This window comes from Hemiscyllium ocellatum, chromosome 34, assembly GCF_020745735.1.
Source record: "Hemiscyllium ocellatum isolate sHemOce1 chromosome 34, sHemOce1.pat.X.cur, whole genome shotgun sequence".
Taxonomy (NCBI): domain Eukaryota; kingdom Metazoa; phylum Chordata; class Chondrichthyes; order Orectolobiformes; family Hemiscylliidae; genus Hemiscyllium; species Hemiscyllium ocellatum.
Genome location: NC_083434.1, coordinates 23,046,651 through 23,063,199, shown reverse-complemented (window position 1 = coordinate 23,063,199; position 16,549 = coordinate 23,046,651). Strand labels below are relative to the sequence as shown.

General features: G+C 41.0%; 1 protein-coding gene across 2 annotated transcripts in view; it reads right to left on the bottom strand.

Moving 5' to 3' along the window:
* Positions 1–11,839: 11,839 nt before the first annotated feature.
* The window catches only part of col6a4a (collagen, type VI, alpha 4a), a 147,942-nt gene continuing 143,232 nt past the window's right edge, over positions 11,840–16,549 (bottom strand). For both annotated transcript variants that reach the window (XM_060850256.1, XM_060850255.1), the window contains exon 39: positions 11,840–15,406. In XM_060850256.1, coding sequence (XP_060706239.1) covers positions 15,231–15,406 — 176 coding nt within the window. In that variant the 3' untranslated portion in view covers positions 11,840–15,230. The remainder of the gene's footprint in view (positions 15,407–16,549) is intronic.

Sequence of the window (16,549 nt, the reverse complement as noted above, 5' to 3'; positions counted from 1 at the left end):
GAATAAGAATATTTCCAACCCACACTGTGCCAGGGTTCAGCTGAAGGCCTGGAGTCAAGCCCATGCTGAGGCAGGGAGCTCGAGTTCACGTTGAGTCCAAGAGTCATAGCATGGAAATAGACCCCTTGGTCCAACCAGTCCATGCCGACCTTAATTCCCAACTAAACTAGACCTGCCTGCCTGCTCCTGGCCCTCCAAGCATTTTCATTCATGTGCTTATCTAAATGTCTTTTAAATGATATAACTGTACCCGCAACCACCACTTCACCTGCAAGTTCTTTCCACGCATGAACAACTCTTTGTGTCAAAAAAAAACTCTCGTGTCTTTTTTAAAATGTTTCTCCTCTCACCTTAAAAAACATGCCCCTTAGTCTTGAAATCCTTCACCCTAGGAAAAAGACATCTTACCTTATCTTTACCCTTTATTATTTTATAGACCTCTACAAAGTAATTTCTCAAACTCCTACACCTTCAGTGAAAAATGTCCCAGGCTATCCAGCCTCTATTTATAACTCAAACCCTCCACTCTTGGTAACATCCTGGTAAATCTCTCCTGAACCTTCTGTAGCTTAATAATATCCTTCCTAGAACAGGTTGACCAGAGGCTTCACCAACGTCCTCTACATCCTAAACATAACTCTTATACTCAAAGGCCTCAGTAGCGAAGGCAAGCATGCTAAATGCCTCCTTAACTTATCTATATGTGATGCAAACTTCAAAGAATTATGGACCTGAACCCCTAGGTCCCATTGTTCTACAAAACTACTCAAGGTTTCTCCTTTTAATTGTATAAGTCTTGACTTTGTTTGTTTTTCCAAAATGTAATACCTCGCATTTATCCAAATTAAACTCCATCTACCACACTTCAACCCATTGACCCAATTGAGCAAGATCTCTTTGTAATCTTGGATAACTTCCTTCACTGTCCACGATACCACTAATCCTGGTGTCATCCGCAAACTTACTAACCATGCTTTCTATATTCTCATCCAAATCGTTTATGTAAATGACAAACAAAAGTGGACCCAGCACTGATTTCATGGAACTCTGCTGGTCTCCAGTCCGAAAAACAATACTAACGCCAGGAGGTCTACTCCACACCGACTTTTACCTTGGACAATGCTAGTCCTGGTCAAGAATGGGACATATAAATTGAAAGGAAGAAAAGCACGTGAAAAGAAAGAGAATAAAAGAAAAGAAACAGAGTGGATGAGTTCTACTCTATCACCACCTTGGACACTATACTTATGGTGGTTTGGGTGTTGAGGTCTCATGAGAGATGTGGGAGGGGAATGTAAATCTAGTGAGTGGCACTGAGGGAACAGTAGGTCAGAATATAAAATATTCATGTGTGATTCATCTTTGAAAGTTAACTTTGTGTCTGTGCAGTGGGGAGCAGTGATGTAGGAATGACAGGCTAATATTTCAGTGAGGATAGCAATAATCTTGTGTTGGCCTTGCTAATGATTGCTTCTGAATATTAATGATTACTTCCCCAAATGCACCAAAGCTCCTGGTGGCTGCTGAGTGTTTTGATGTCTCCTAAAATAAGAAAAAAAGTGATTAAAAAGAATCATGATGATCTTAAAGGATGTTCAATTCATTGCTGTTGATGACAAACGATGACTGTTTCTGTAAAAAAAAACACTTTTCAAATTGTGTCTCTTGATGTCAAGTGATGCTACTAGATGCTTTGATCACAAAATGAAATCAACACTTTCCATTTGGCAAAATTAGGAAGGTTTTACTGGAACCATACTAAACATCAGTTGTAAACTGCAGTGACAACACTGTGTACAAGTCTGTCACCACAGTACAGGAAGGATGTGGGTGTGCTAGACATGTTAGAGAAATGATTTCCACACATATTGGCTGGAATAGAGAATTTTAACAATATGGGAAGATCGCATAAACTGGATTAATTTTGTGTAGAACAGGCAAGCAACTGAAAAACCATTCTGGAGAAAGGTCACTGGACCCAAAACATTGATTCTGCTTTCTCTCCAGAGATGTTGCAAGACTTGCTGAGATTTTCCAGCAAATTCTGTTTTTGTTTCTGATTTCCAACATCTGCAATTGATTTGGTTTTTTTTGTAACTTAAGAGACTTCTTTTAAATGGGAGTAACCTGCCAATTATCGTATTGTTTACATTTTACATGGAGACTTTTACTTCATAATTCAACTATCACAGCAGTGCACCAAACTCCGAACTTTCCCAGGACTGCAGACACTGAGGTAGGGTTTTGTATGTGCTGGCTCCTCGTGTTGAGTTTATTATCAATAATGTCTTTTATTTCGTAACAATCCAGGCGAAGTCTGTATGACTCAGCTTTGGAAGAGTGTTCTTGTTGACGATGTGGAGGGGTTAGAGCAAGGGGAGATGATGGCCTAGTTGTATTGTCACTGGACTGTTAATCCAGAGACTCCAGTGATGTTCTGGGTTTAACTCCCACCATGGTGGATGGTGGAATTTTAATTCAGTAGAAATCTGGAATTAAAAGTTAAATGAGGACCATGAATACATTGTCAATTATTGGAAAAACCTATCTGATTCACTCACATCCTTTAGATAAGGAAAATACCATCATATTTACTAACGGGAGAGAAACTGCAGCTGAGGGAAAGCCATCAAGGTCCTTTAATTGTCAGAAGATCAATGCACGGGTCAAAAAGCATAATCAAGAAAAGATTACTGTAAATCTATCCTGTTCCAGAAATGTTAAAATCCAGAGGAAAATCAGCAGTTTTATCAATTTTTGTACAATGTCTGGAAAATTACATTCAGTTTTGAAAATACTAATCAGGATGGGGTACAGCAGAGATACACAGGAATTAAATTAGAACACCAAAAACTGCCTTCTGTGATGGTCAATAAAATCTGGCCTGGCCAGTCACGTTCACGCCCTGTGAATGAGTAAACAAAAAGTTTCATTTATTGCTAAGTTTTGTTGGACAATGAGAAATAAATCTCAAAATGCTTGGAGCTATCATCAAGGAAGTGAGTCATCTGGATAGAAATTGTCCCATCGGGTAGATGCCATTTGGGTTCATGAAAGGCCGGTCATGTTTAACGCACGTGCTAGAACTCTTTGAGGGTATTACGAGTGCAGTGGACAATGGGGGACCAGTAAACATAGAACATAGAATATTACAGCGCAGTACAGGCCCTTCGGCCCTCGATGTTGCGCCACCCTGTCATACTAATCTGAAGCCCATCCCACCTACACTATTCCATTTGCCTGTCCAATGACGACTTAAATGCACTTAAACTTGGTGAATCTACCGTTGCAGGCAAAGCATTCCATACCCTTACCACTCTCTGACTAAAGAAACCACCTCTGACATCTGTCTGATATCTATCACCCCTCACTTTAAAGTTGTGTCCCCTAGTGTTTGCCATCCCCATACATGGAAAAAGGCTCTCCCTGTCCACTCTATCTAACCCTCTGATTATCTTGTATGTCTCTATTAAGTCACCTCTCAACCTTCTTCTCTCTAACGAGAACAGCCTCAAGGCCCTCAGCCTTTCCTGGAAAGATATTCCTTCCATACCAGGCAACATCCTAGTAAATGTCCTCTGCACCCTTTCCAAAGCTTCCACATCCTTCTTATAATGCGGTGACCAGAACTGTACACAATACTCCAAGGAGAAAGTGAGGACTGCAGATGCTGGAGATCAGAGCTGACAAAGGGCTGAAGAAGGGCTTATGCCCGAAATGTCGATTCTCCTGCTCCTTGGATGCTGCCTGACCTGCTGCGCTTTTCCAACAATACTCCAAGTGTGGCCGTACCAGAGCTTTGTACAGTTGCAGTATAACCTCCTGGTTCCAGAATTCAATCCCTCTATTAATAAAGGCCAAAACACTGTATGCCTTCTTAACAACCCTGTCAATCTGGGTGGCAAATATCAGGGATCTGTGTACATGGACACCGAGATCTCTCTGCTCATCTGCACTCACAAGAATCTTACCATTAGCCCAGTACTTTGCATTTCAATTGTGGTGTACTTGGATTTCCAGGAGGCACAGGATGCTGCACAAAAGGCTGCTACATAAGATAAAGGTATACAGTGTTATGGGTAATAGCATGGATAGAGGATTGGTTAACCAGCAGAAAACAAAAAGTGGGGATAAATGGGTATTTTTCTGGTTGCAGATCAGTGTCTGGTGGTGTGCTTCAATGATCAGTGTTGGGACTGCAATTTTTTACAATTTACATAGATGATTTAGAGTTGAGGGCCAAGAATAGTGTGTTAAAGCTTGTAAAAGACACTAAAATGAGTGATAGAGGACACTGAAAGGACAAAGTATAGATGTGTGCAGAGGACATTGAAAATCTGCAAAGGGATAAAGATTGGTTATGTGTGTGGGCAAGGGTGGATGGAGTACAATGTTGGTAAATGTGAGGTCATCCATTTTACATGAAATAGCACCAAAATGGACTATTATGTAAATGGTGAAAGATTGCAGCATGCTGCTGTGCAGAGGGACCTAGGTGTCCTGGTGTATGCATCACAAAAGGTTGGTTTGCAGCTGCAGCAGGTACTTAAGATGACAGTTGAAATATTGTCCTTCATTGCTAGAGGGATGGAATTTATAAAGAGGGGTGTTATGCTACAACTGTATAGGGGGCTAGTAAGGCTGTTTATGAGGCAATATACTGGAACTATACCCATTGGAATTTAGAAGAATGAGGGAGGATCTTGTAGAAACATACAACATTATGTGGGGAATAGATTAGAAGCAGGAAGGTTGCTTCCACTGGTGGGTGAAACTAGAACTAGGAGGCATAGCCTTAAAATAAGGGGGAGGAGAATTAAGGAGGAACTCCTTCTCCCAAAGGGCTGTGAATCTGTAGAATTTTCTGCCCAGGAAAGCCACTTCAGACCACTTCATTGAAAGTTTTTAAGCAATGATATATTTTGAAGAGTAAAGGAACTAAGATTTATGGTGAGCAGGTGGGTAAGTGGAGCTGAGTCCATGAAAAGATCACGGTGGCTCAGTGGTTGGCACTGCTGCCTCACAGTACCAGGAGCTTGTGTTTGATTCCAGCCTTGGGTGACTGTGTGGAGTTTGCACATTCTCCCTGTGGCGGTGTGGGTTTCCTCGCACACTCCTAAGACGTGCAGGTTAGGTGAACTGGCCATGCTAAGTTGCCCATAGTGTACAGGGATGTGTAGGTTTGGGTGGGACTCACTTTGGAAGGTTGCTGTAGACTTGTTGGGCCAAATGGCCTGTTTCCACACTGTAGGGATTCTATGAATGCAGAGTAGGCTAGATGGCCTACTCCTGCTCCTATTTCATATATGTTTATGTTCTTTCCTTGTCAGTTGGTTTGTGTTAGCAGGGACCAGTTCTCTGCTGGCTATTCTACCGCTTTGCAAGCTCTTCAAATAAGACTTTTTAAAAAATGCTTCCACTCTCCCTCATCCAGTTTGGATTAAAATGACAGAACATTAAGAACCTCATCGCTATGGTCATCTCCCCCTTTAGCAGTTTCTTCACTGGAGGTCTCACATATTTTGACCTGCTTTAACTGGGAATCTGTCGCTTTCTTCCATTCTTGCCTCTGCTTTTTTAATTTCAAATATTCTTTCTTGTTTCTTTCCCTATCTCTCACTTTCCTTGCCATGGTGCTGTAGCTGTAGTCTCTTCTGTTCCAGAATTAGCTGCATCAATTCAATTTCAAGGTTATCAGCTTCAAGCTTATAAATTTCAGATTTTATCATTTTTGCTCAGACCTCTATTTGTAATTCTCTGGCCTCATTCTTCACTTCATAAAAGAATAGTTCGTTTCAACTATTTCAAGTTATTTCAGTCCTAAAAACACGTTCACTTTGCAAGTGGACCTTTTGATTAACAGATGATATCACAAAACACACACGCGAGAAAAACCTGCACTGACATTTTTAAATTATGTCTAGAGATTAATTTAATTTCTACTGCCAAATCCTCTCCTTAGCCTATGGGTTCAAATCTTGAACCGTAGCTCCCAATTATCTGTTATGATCAGGCATGGAGTGCTAGTTGTGATTTCTTTTTCTCTTTCCCCACTCATCATTTGATTTCAGGAGGCTTTTCTATTAATTTTAAAAGGATGCTGGATTGCCAACACAGTGTGTACTTGACTGTCTGCAGCTTGTAAAAATTAAGCCAAACATTTGTTTCTGAGTTTAACATGTAAGAGATTAATTTTATTGCGAAACAACATCCAGGTAAAAAGACTGAAAATGCACAAATGGCTAAATAAAATACAGATAAAATAAAGATTCACTGATTGCATCAACTGCTTTGGTATTTCTGACACAGTCGGTTTACAGCAATGACTGGTGAACCCCAAAAATCACTGTTACTGGGTTGAAATCTTCCAGATAAAATTCTCTGTTTGCAATGAGGTAGTTTTCTGGCCAGATATCAAACCACAAACAGGATTTGCAGCTTTCTTTGAGAGGTCTTGGGAATGTTGGGGGAGGAGTGTGTAAGGCAATCATTTCTACTGTTTTTTGTCAATTTGTCTGCAAATCCAAATCCAGCATTCACACCCAGATACCTAGGTCCCATGGCTTCTCTTCAGCTTGGTCAACATCAGTTTGAAAAAATCAAGTGCAAATCCTGAGAGATTGTTCGTCTATTCCCAGTACTTAGCATACCCATTATCATTTTTTAGTTAAAGTGATTAACTTTTAATTTTCCAGCAAGGGTAAATATTGAAAATTTCTGCTTGTGGGAGAAACAGGCACTGTTTAAAAATAAAGGATAGGCATGGTCCATTTGGGGAAAGTGCACTTACACTTGAGTTCCACTGATCCTGGGGCTGTCACAGGAATTAAAGATTTAATCAAATTACTCAAAGTTCTTCAGTTGACCTGCCTGATGAACTCAGGTTAACAGAAATCATTGATCAAGTTTCTGAACTTAACAAGAAACTAAGATGCATTCCAAAGGGATTAGTTCTAACTACAGGAAATGGAAATAGATAGGGTATATAGCAAGGGGTTTTTCCCGGGGGTGGAGGAGTTCAAAACTAGGGAGCATATTTTTAAGGTGAGGGGAGAAAGTTTCAAAAAGAACCGAGTGTCAATTTATTTAAACATGGAATGTGGTTCATGTGTGAAATGAACTGCTCAAGCAAGTGGTGAATGTTGGTACAGTTACAGCATTTAAAAGACATTTGGATAAGTACATGAATAGGAAAGTTTGGAGGGGTATGGACCAAATGCAAGCAATTGGGACTAGTTGAATTTGAGAACATGGTCAGTGTGGACTGGTTGAACCTAAGGGTCTGTTTCCATGCTGCATGATTCTTGACTCAAATTGATTCTTGAATTGTTCATCCTCCAGCTTTGATGAAATATGAAGAACTGTTTACATACTTTGTCTTTATGTCTGTCAGGTCTCTGTGCAGCCTGCATCTCTGGGCTTTACAATGCAATTAATACAAGTGTAAATTGGCAACTACTTCCTAACAGTATCTATTGTTTAGTAAAAGTGTCCTGTTTTTCATGTTATTTTTGTTTACATGTGGCCAGCTGAAGAAATTGCAAATCAAATCTCAATCTAAATTCATCTGCAGGGCAAGTCTTTGATGTGACTGATTATACCAACCTCCTTTTCAGCCTTGCTTTCGTTGTCCAGCTTTGTGGTACTGGCTCATTGTCTCCATTCTTAATTAGTTAAATAAAACAAAAGAACTGTGAATACTGCAGACCTGAAACAAAACTGAAACTGCTGGAAAAAACTCAGCAGACCTGGCAGCAGTTATAATGTGTTGAATCCTGTGTCCCACAGATGCTGTCAGACATGCTGAGTTTAGCCAGCAATTACGATTTTTGTTTCATTCCTATAGTTTAAAAAAATACCTGCAAGAGCTTCTATTTCCACTCCAATAATGTTAGCTTTAGCTTTACATGATGGCCTCATTGAGACATCATGCAAACAAAATGCCAGATTTCATATATATGCTGATGATCCCTATTTCTATCCCAACACCATTTCCCTTAACCCCTCTTCTATCTGTGATTTGTCACCCTGTTTGTCTGACAGTCTCTGGATGAGCATACACATTTCCTAAGAAAATAGAAACATAGCAAATAGGTATTCGTCCCTTCTCAGTGCGCTTTTGGAATTCATTTCGATCATGGCTGTTACTTCGACTCCATACCCTGTTTCCATTTTTACCCTATACTCTTTGATCCCTTTATACCCAAGAGGTATATTTGACTCCTTCTCGAAAACATTCAATATTTTGGCTTCAATCGCCTTCTGTGGCAGAGAATTCCTTAGACTCATTACTCCCTGGATAAAGAAATTTCTCCTCATCCTAAATGGCCTTTCTTAAACTACCTAAATGACCTATCCTTTAACTATGATCCTTGGTCATCTGAAATATCCTTCATGTTTTTACACTGTCTAGTCCTGTTAATCTGTGCCAATCAGGGAGTCCTGGCTGACAGATAAGAGCAGCAGAGACAGACATCCTGTTCACTCTGACAGCTGACACTGAGGGAGCTAGATCAATGTCAAGGACTCTCCCCATGTAAATAAAGGGTGACTTGATGATGGGATACTGGCTTCTGTGGAGTTATATCAGGTGCCAGGTCTTGAACCAAGATTATAGGCTATAATCTGAACTAGAACATAGAACATAGAAAAATACAGCGCAGTACAGGCCCTTCAGCCCTCGATGTTGTGCCGACCAAAGCCTACCTAACTTACACTAGCCCAATAACCTCCATATGCTTATCCAATGCCCGCTTAAATGACCATAAAGAGGGAGAGTCCACTACTGCTACTGGCAGGGCATTCCATGAACTCACAACCTGCTGAGTAAAGAATCTACCCCTAACATCTGTCCTATACATACCACCCCTTAATTTAAAGCTGTGTCCCCTAGTAACAGCTGACTCCATTAGCGGAAAAAGGTTCTCACTGTCAACCCTATCTAAACCCCTAATCATCTTGTACACCTCTATCAAATCTCCCCAAAGCCTTCTTTTCTTCAATGAGAACAGCCCCAAGTGCCTCAGCCTTTCCTCATACGATCTTCCTACCATGCCAGGCAACATCCTGGTAAACCTCCTCTGCACTCATTCCAATGCCTCCACATCCTTCCTATAGTATGGCGACCAAAACTGCACACAATACTCCAGATGAGGCCGCACCAGAGTCTTATACAACTGCAACATGACCTCAGGACTCCGGAACTCAATTCCTCTACCAATAAAGCCCAGTACACCATATGCTTTCTTCACAGCACTATTTATCTGGGTGGCAACTTTCAGAGATCTGTGTACATGGACACCAAGATCCCTCTGCTCATCCACACTACCAAGTAGCCTACCATTAGCCCAGTAATCCATCTTTTTGTTACTCCTACCAAAGTGAATGACTTCACACTTAGCTACATTGAACTCCATTTGCCACCTTTCTGCCCAGCTCTGCAACTTATCTATATCCCGCTGTAACCTGCCACATCCTTCTTCGCTGTCCACAACTCCACCAACTTTCATGTCATCCACAAACTTGCTCACCCAGCTTTCAAGCCCCTCCTCTAGGTCATTTATAAACAAACAGCAATGGTCCCAAAACAGATCCTTGTGGAACACCGCTAGTAACTGCACTCCAAGATGAACCTATACCATCAACTACTACCCTCTGTCTCCTTCCAGCCAGCCAATTCCTAATCCAAACCTCTAATGCACCCTCAATGCCATACCTCCGTAGTTTTTGCATTAGCCTACCATGGGGTACCTTATCGAACGCCTTGCTAAAATCCATATACACCACATCTACTGCTTTACCCTCGTCCACTTCCTTGGTCACCTTCTCAAAGAACTCAATAAGGTTTGTGAGGCACGACCTGCCCTTCACAAAACCATGCTGACTATCCTTGATCACATTATTCCTATCCAGATGTTCATAAATCCTATCCCTTACAATTCTCTCCACAACAGAAGTGAGACTCACTGGCCTATAGTTACTAGGGCTATCCCTATTCCCCTTCTTGAACAAGGGGACCACATTCGCTATCCTCCAGTCTTCTGGCACTATTCCGTAGACAATGACGACATAAAAATCAAGGCCAATGGCTCCACTATCTCCTCCCTAGCTTCCCAGAGGATCCTAGGATAAATGCCATCAGGCCCAGGGGACTTATCTATTTTCATCCTTTCCAGTATTCCCCAGACCTCTTCCCTACATACCTCAAGGTCATCCATTCTAATCACTTGTGACTCAATATTCACATCAGCAACAGTGTCCTGTTCCTGAGTGAATACTGATGAAAAGTATTGATTTAGTGTCTCTCCAATCTCCTCCGCCTCCACGCACAACTTCCCACTACTATCCTTGGCTGGACCGATACCTACCCTAGTCATCCTTTTATTCCTGACATACCTATAGAAAGCCTTTGGGTTTTCCCTAATCCTACCAACTAAGGACTTTACATGTCCCCTTCTCGCTGCTCTTAGCTCTCTCTTTAGATCCTTCCTGGCTACCTTATAACTCTCAATCGCCCCAACTGAACCTTCACGCCTCATCTTTACATAGGCCACCCTCTTCCCTTTCACAAGGGATTCCAATTCCTTATTAAACCACGGCTCCCTCACAAGACCCTTTACTCCCTGCCTGACTGGTACATTCTTATCAAGGACACCCAATAGCTGTTCCTTGAACAATCTCCACATATCATTTGTGTTCTTCCCTTGAAGCCTATTTTTCCAATCCATGGATCCTAAGTCATGCCTCACCGCATCATAAGTTCCCTGTCCCCAGCTATAACTCTTGCCCTGCAGTGCACACTTATCCCTCTCCATCACTAGAGTAAAAGTCACCGAGTTGTGGTCACTGTCCCCAAAGTGCTCACCTACCTCCAAGTCTAACACCTGGCCTGGTTCATTACCTAGAACCAAATCCAGTATAGCCTCACCTCTTGTTGGCCTGTCTACATATTGTGTCAGGAAACCCTCCTGCACACATTGGACAAACACCGACCCATCTAAAGAATTCGAGCTTTAGCTTTCCCAGTCAATATCTGGAAAGTTAAAGTCCCCCATAACAAACACCCTGCTACTTTCACTTTTCTCCTGAATCATCCTCGCAATACTTTCCTCTACTTCTCTTGGACTATTAGGAGGCCTGTAGAAAACTCCTAACAGGGTGACCTCACCTTTCCTATTTCTAACCTCGAAATAGGTTAGAAATCAAACTGGCTCTGGCAAAAAAATGGAGGGATCTCATAAAAAGTTATCGGGAAATCATTATGGATGGGATTCATTTTCTTTGCTTTGTTACATAAAAATGTAAAAGCAAAAAGAGCAGATTAAAGGACCAGTTGGCATTTCCTATCTTATTTCCGATAATGCACATTCATTGCAATTAATGTATGTAAGATAGAGATAGCACCACAGAAGGAATAATTTCTAAGGTGTATAATCTCTGTCCTTCCTTTATAAAGCAGGATACAACTAGGATGGAGACAGGAGTTCCATAAGCTGGGAGGTTGCGCACTTGAACGTGGAACGGGCTCCAGTGTCACATACGAAGTTGTTGCAGGGGGACAGTATTGACCTTCATATTGATAGTCCTCATTTTTGGGGTCTGGGCTGGGCAAGAGACTTCCCTACTTTCAAAAGATGTACTTTTTTAAAAAGAAAAATCTCTTCTCCATTCCTGCTAAGGTTTTCTGGATAAATTGCACTTGCATCCCAGCAGTTTATGTAAATAAGGTTTTTTTCTTATTGACATCTGCGTCAATCCATTATGGCCATTCATGATGATCCTCTTGCATCACATTTTAAGTGCAAGGTGCAGATAATTTTTCATTCAAACAAAAACAGAATTGAGTTTATAAGTGCACTTTATATTACAAGACAAATAAATGTTATTATATCAAAGAACCGTAGATTTCACATCATCAAATTAGCATTACACTGAAGTCATCTGGTTAGAACCCAGTAGCACCACAAGAATCATTGACTAGGTTAGGTAATACAAAGTGACATACAAATAACTGTATTCCCTACCCTGAGCACAGAAAAATAATATTTCCCTTAAAAACAAGTAATACATTTTGTAAACAAAATGAAAGTATATGGGATGAAATGTAAAATGTCAGCATGGATTGAGGATTGGGTTGACGGGCAGAAAGTGAAGGGTAGCCATAACTGGGTCTTTCTCAGGTCAGTGGACTGTGACAAGAGGGATATTGTACAGACCAGTGCTTGGGCCTCAGCTTTTCAAAACCTACATCAGTGATTTAGGATAAAAAAAACACTTAGTGGGAGTGAGAGTTTTGAGGGCAATGCAAGGGAATTTAGGCAGGGATGAGTGAGAGGGCTATAAATGTCAGATGAAACATGAAGTGGATAAGTATGAGGTTATTCACTTTGGGGAAAGGAACAAAGATGAAGAGTATTTCTTAAGGGGTGAGAAATTGGACAGTGTTCCTGTCCAAAGGGAGGGTCGGGTCGGGTGGGATGATTTTCAATGTGATGAACTGGGGGAGTGAGAGAGGAGGATGAAAAAACAGAAAGAATGAGGCCGAGTGCCCTCTCTCTGTGTAACCCATAGCAACCGGGGAGGGAGGGAGTAAAAAAAAATTGGGCGTGGCATGGTGGCACAGTGGTTAGCACTGCTGCCTCATGTCAGTCGAGACTCGGGTTCAATTCCCACCTCAGGCGACTGACTGTGTGGAGTTTATACATTCTCCCCGTGTCTGTGTGGGTTTCCTTCGGGTGCTCCGGTTTCCTCTCACAGTCCAAAAATGTGCAGGTTAGGTGAATTGGCCATGCTAAATTGCCTGTAGTGTTAGGTGAAGGGGTAAATGTATGGGAATGGGTCTGGGTGGGTTGCTCTTCGGCGGGTCGGTGTGGACTTGTTAGGCCGAAGGGCCTGTTTCCACACTGTAAGTAATCTAATCTAATCTAATTCAGTAATCTAATATTCCGAGAGCCAAATATTCGTTGGAGCAGAGCACTGGAGATGTACACTGGGAGCCTGCAGAATCCTAGACACAGCCGATTCCAGGGGTATGACCCCGGAAATGGAAAACTCTGTCCCAGAAGTCACTTCAGTCTTCTCCGCCATTTTAGATTGTGGCTAAACATCCACCTCAATGCCACATCTGCAAGCTATCCTAACATCCCTCATGTAATTAGTAACCAGAAATCTGTCTATCTCTCTCGAGCTAACTTAATGAATGAGTTCCCATAGATGTCTGCTGTAAAAAATTCTAAAGATTCACCATCGTTTGAGTAAAGATGCTCCTCCTCAACTAAATGGTTAGCCGTCTTTCTGAAACTGTCCCCCAGAGCTGAGGGTAGGGTGAGAGGGGGAGGCATGTCCTTTCTGCATCAACTCTATTTACCCCTTTAAAGAATGTATACATCTCCAAGAGGTCACCTTTAATTCTTCTAAGCTCTAGAGAAGACAGGCTAAGTTTCCTCATGCTCTCCCCATGGGACAGTCCCACCAAACCAGGAATCAGTCTAATGAATCTCTGCTGTAGTCCCTCTATGTCAAGCATATCCTTCTCAGGCAAGGGGAGCAGAACCATACATGGGACCCCAGGTACGGTCTCATCACCGTTTTATACAAACTGAGTTGAGATTTCTTTGCTTTAGTACTGAAACCGACTTGTGATAAAGATTAACTTGACATTTGCATTCTGAATTGTTTGCTGCATCTGCATGTTAGCTTCCAGTGACTTTTAATCAAGAACCCCATTTCTTTTACATCCATATAGGGTCGAACTTTGCTAAATATGTAACTCATCCTCCAGTATATTTCGTACTTGAAACAGGACTATGCTGTGAACAAAATCTCTGTAAACAGCGTAAAATAAAGTCACTTCTGAAATATTTGCACCACTACTCCTTTAATATTAAATTAAGCATGTCAGCAAATGAAAACCAATATATATTTAACAGAAACAAAATTTACACAAAAGAAATTAAACTTCTGGAAGATTCTGGTCTCAAACTTAAATTATGGCAGGAAGCTGAAATGACAATGAATGGCAATTATCACCAAAAAGACGTGTGGGGCATTTAATTTTGACAAGGATTTTACATGCAACTTGCACTGATACGACAATACATAATAGATTCCAATATGAATTGCTCAATATGAACCAATGTCTAATTTCTACCTCTTTGCTTGTAACCAGCAGATATTCAGACATCATTTTGGAGCTTTTTAAATACAAAGTAGCCAACTGCATAAAAACCAATTCTTTATTACTCAATTGATAAAATTAGAAAATAAAACTGCCTAACTACTTGCCACATTATTACAATACTTTTTTTGATATTTAAAGAACTTACTGCTGAATAGAGAATAGGACCAATTATCTTTGATCCAACTCATAAGGGATCAGCACTACAGAGACTTAGGTCTCTCCTTGAACTGAACTGCTTGCAATTTCCCAGGTGCCATTTGGATCTGCGTATACTAAACCTTTAGGCTTAGCATCAATATTTAAATGGGGTAAAAGTGGACTTTGCCTAGTGTCAATGTTATGCTTGCTTGGTCAGTGACCCAGAGGTAGACACCTGCCAAATGCAGGCACTAACACATTTTTTCAGGACAGGGAAAAAAAAATTCTCACGCGCGTACAGGCTTTGTTTTTGAATCATCTTTCCTCTTTCTTGGGAAACGGAAAGCACTTAGGATCTTGGGCTGATGATCTCAAGCAGTAGCCAGACACACTACCCTCAGAAGTCCTCTGCTGTGCTCACAGTTCCTCCAGCAATTACAGTCTAGAATTCTTCCAGGCCACAGGAAGAGCTGAGAATGGGAAATAACTGAGGACATTGACTTCTCACTTCTCTCATGCTTTAATTTGATTTTAATTGTTTTTTAAAAAAATCCTTGCAATCCATATGATATTCTGTCATTACTTCTGGATGACCCTGCTGCCATCTTTCTTCTCTATTTCGTTTGTGTAAAAAACATTCACAGAAAGAAAAATATACATTTTTTTTTCCTCAGGATGTTGGTGTTGGTAGTTACTAGATATTGGCGGCTATTTTTTTGCCAGGGCTGTCCAGCATTGAGAGACAGTGTAAACTTATAGCTCAGATTCTTAATTATTAAGAAAAAGGAATGTTTAAAAGGTATAAATATGATGTATCAGTGTAAATGAGGTATTCTATACATAGTTGGGAAGTGGTATGGCACACTGAAATGTTATGTTTGTGTCAAGTCTGTTTATCTGAAATGACCAGCATTTAGAAGGCTGATTTTAGACATAGGACTTCGCACTCCTCACGGGTGTCAAATCTGTTCTGGTTTCCTCCACAGCCGCCGTACCAAAACCTCTTGCAGGCTCGTAACGTTTTATCGAAGTACCATTTTAGGTTATAGTTGTAGCACTGTCCTTCATCGAGATTCAGCGTACACAGATCTAAAATGGAAGTTGAAGAAAGAATGAATTGCATTTATGTCACACTCTCCCTGATGCAGCAAACATTCATAAGTGCTTCACAGCCAATGAAGTCCATTTGCAGTCACTGTTGCAATGCAGGAAGTACGGTATCCAATTTGTATACAGTAAACTCCCACAAACATCAATGTGATAATCACCAGATAACTGGCTCTTGTGAAGGTGACTGACATGCTATTACCAGAAAGGAATAAAGCAAACTAATTAAATTAGTTATTTCATATTAAATTAACTAATTAAGTTATATCAATAAAGTTGTCCTTCTGGATTATATTAAAATAATTGAGCAGAATATTTTCATTGGAAATATGAGCAATGGAATGAGATGGAATATGTGCTTGATTCCATTGAGCAATCTTTATTTATTATCCTGTGAAATAAAGACTGAATGACATTAAGAGCCGGATTTTCCTTTGTGATCCTGTCCAAACTCAGCTTGCATATAGTGGGACAATGATCAGGTGAGCACAATCTACCAGTAATTCCCCATCATGAACTTCAGTTTCCCATCGACTGCCAGTTACTTCCTTCTATCCTGCCACATTACAAAGGCTGACATGAGATTCAAACTTTTGAGTGAATTTTCATGACAGTCGCTTGAACTCAGCAGAAGTCTCTTTTCCCTCCATATCAGCTGCTGCTCACACACATTCCGAGATCTCCATCTCAGTTAAGTCCCATCAAGCTGGGAGATCTTTCTGTTAGCCCCTCAGTTTCTCGCCTCCTTACTGGGCATGGTAGAAGCAATCCTGCTGCACTTCCTTCTATTTTGCTGTTTTTGTCCTTTCTTGCCCAATGGAGTACACTGAGGTTTACTTAAAATTTTACCACATCACAAACCATATTTCCTCCATGGTTTACATTGTTTCCAACGGGGCTGGAGATATGAAGATGAACCAGGACTACCACATAAACAGTAAAACTCTGATTTTACCTCAGCCAACTTAGCATCGACGTACTAGTCTGACCAGATCAATGCAGATGGCACTGCCAGAGTGCAGTCTGGGCTGTTTTAACTCCTTGCCCATATTTTACGCTTTCAGTTCAAGCTCCCAGCTGAAGGTAGTGGAAATGATGAGTGGTTGCAGACTGGAGCAAAGTTAT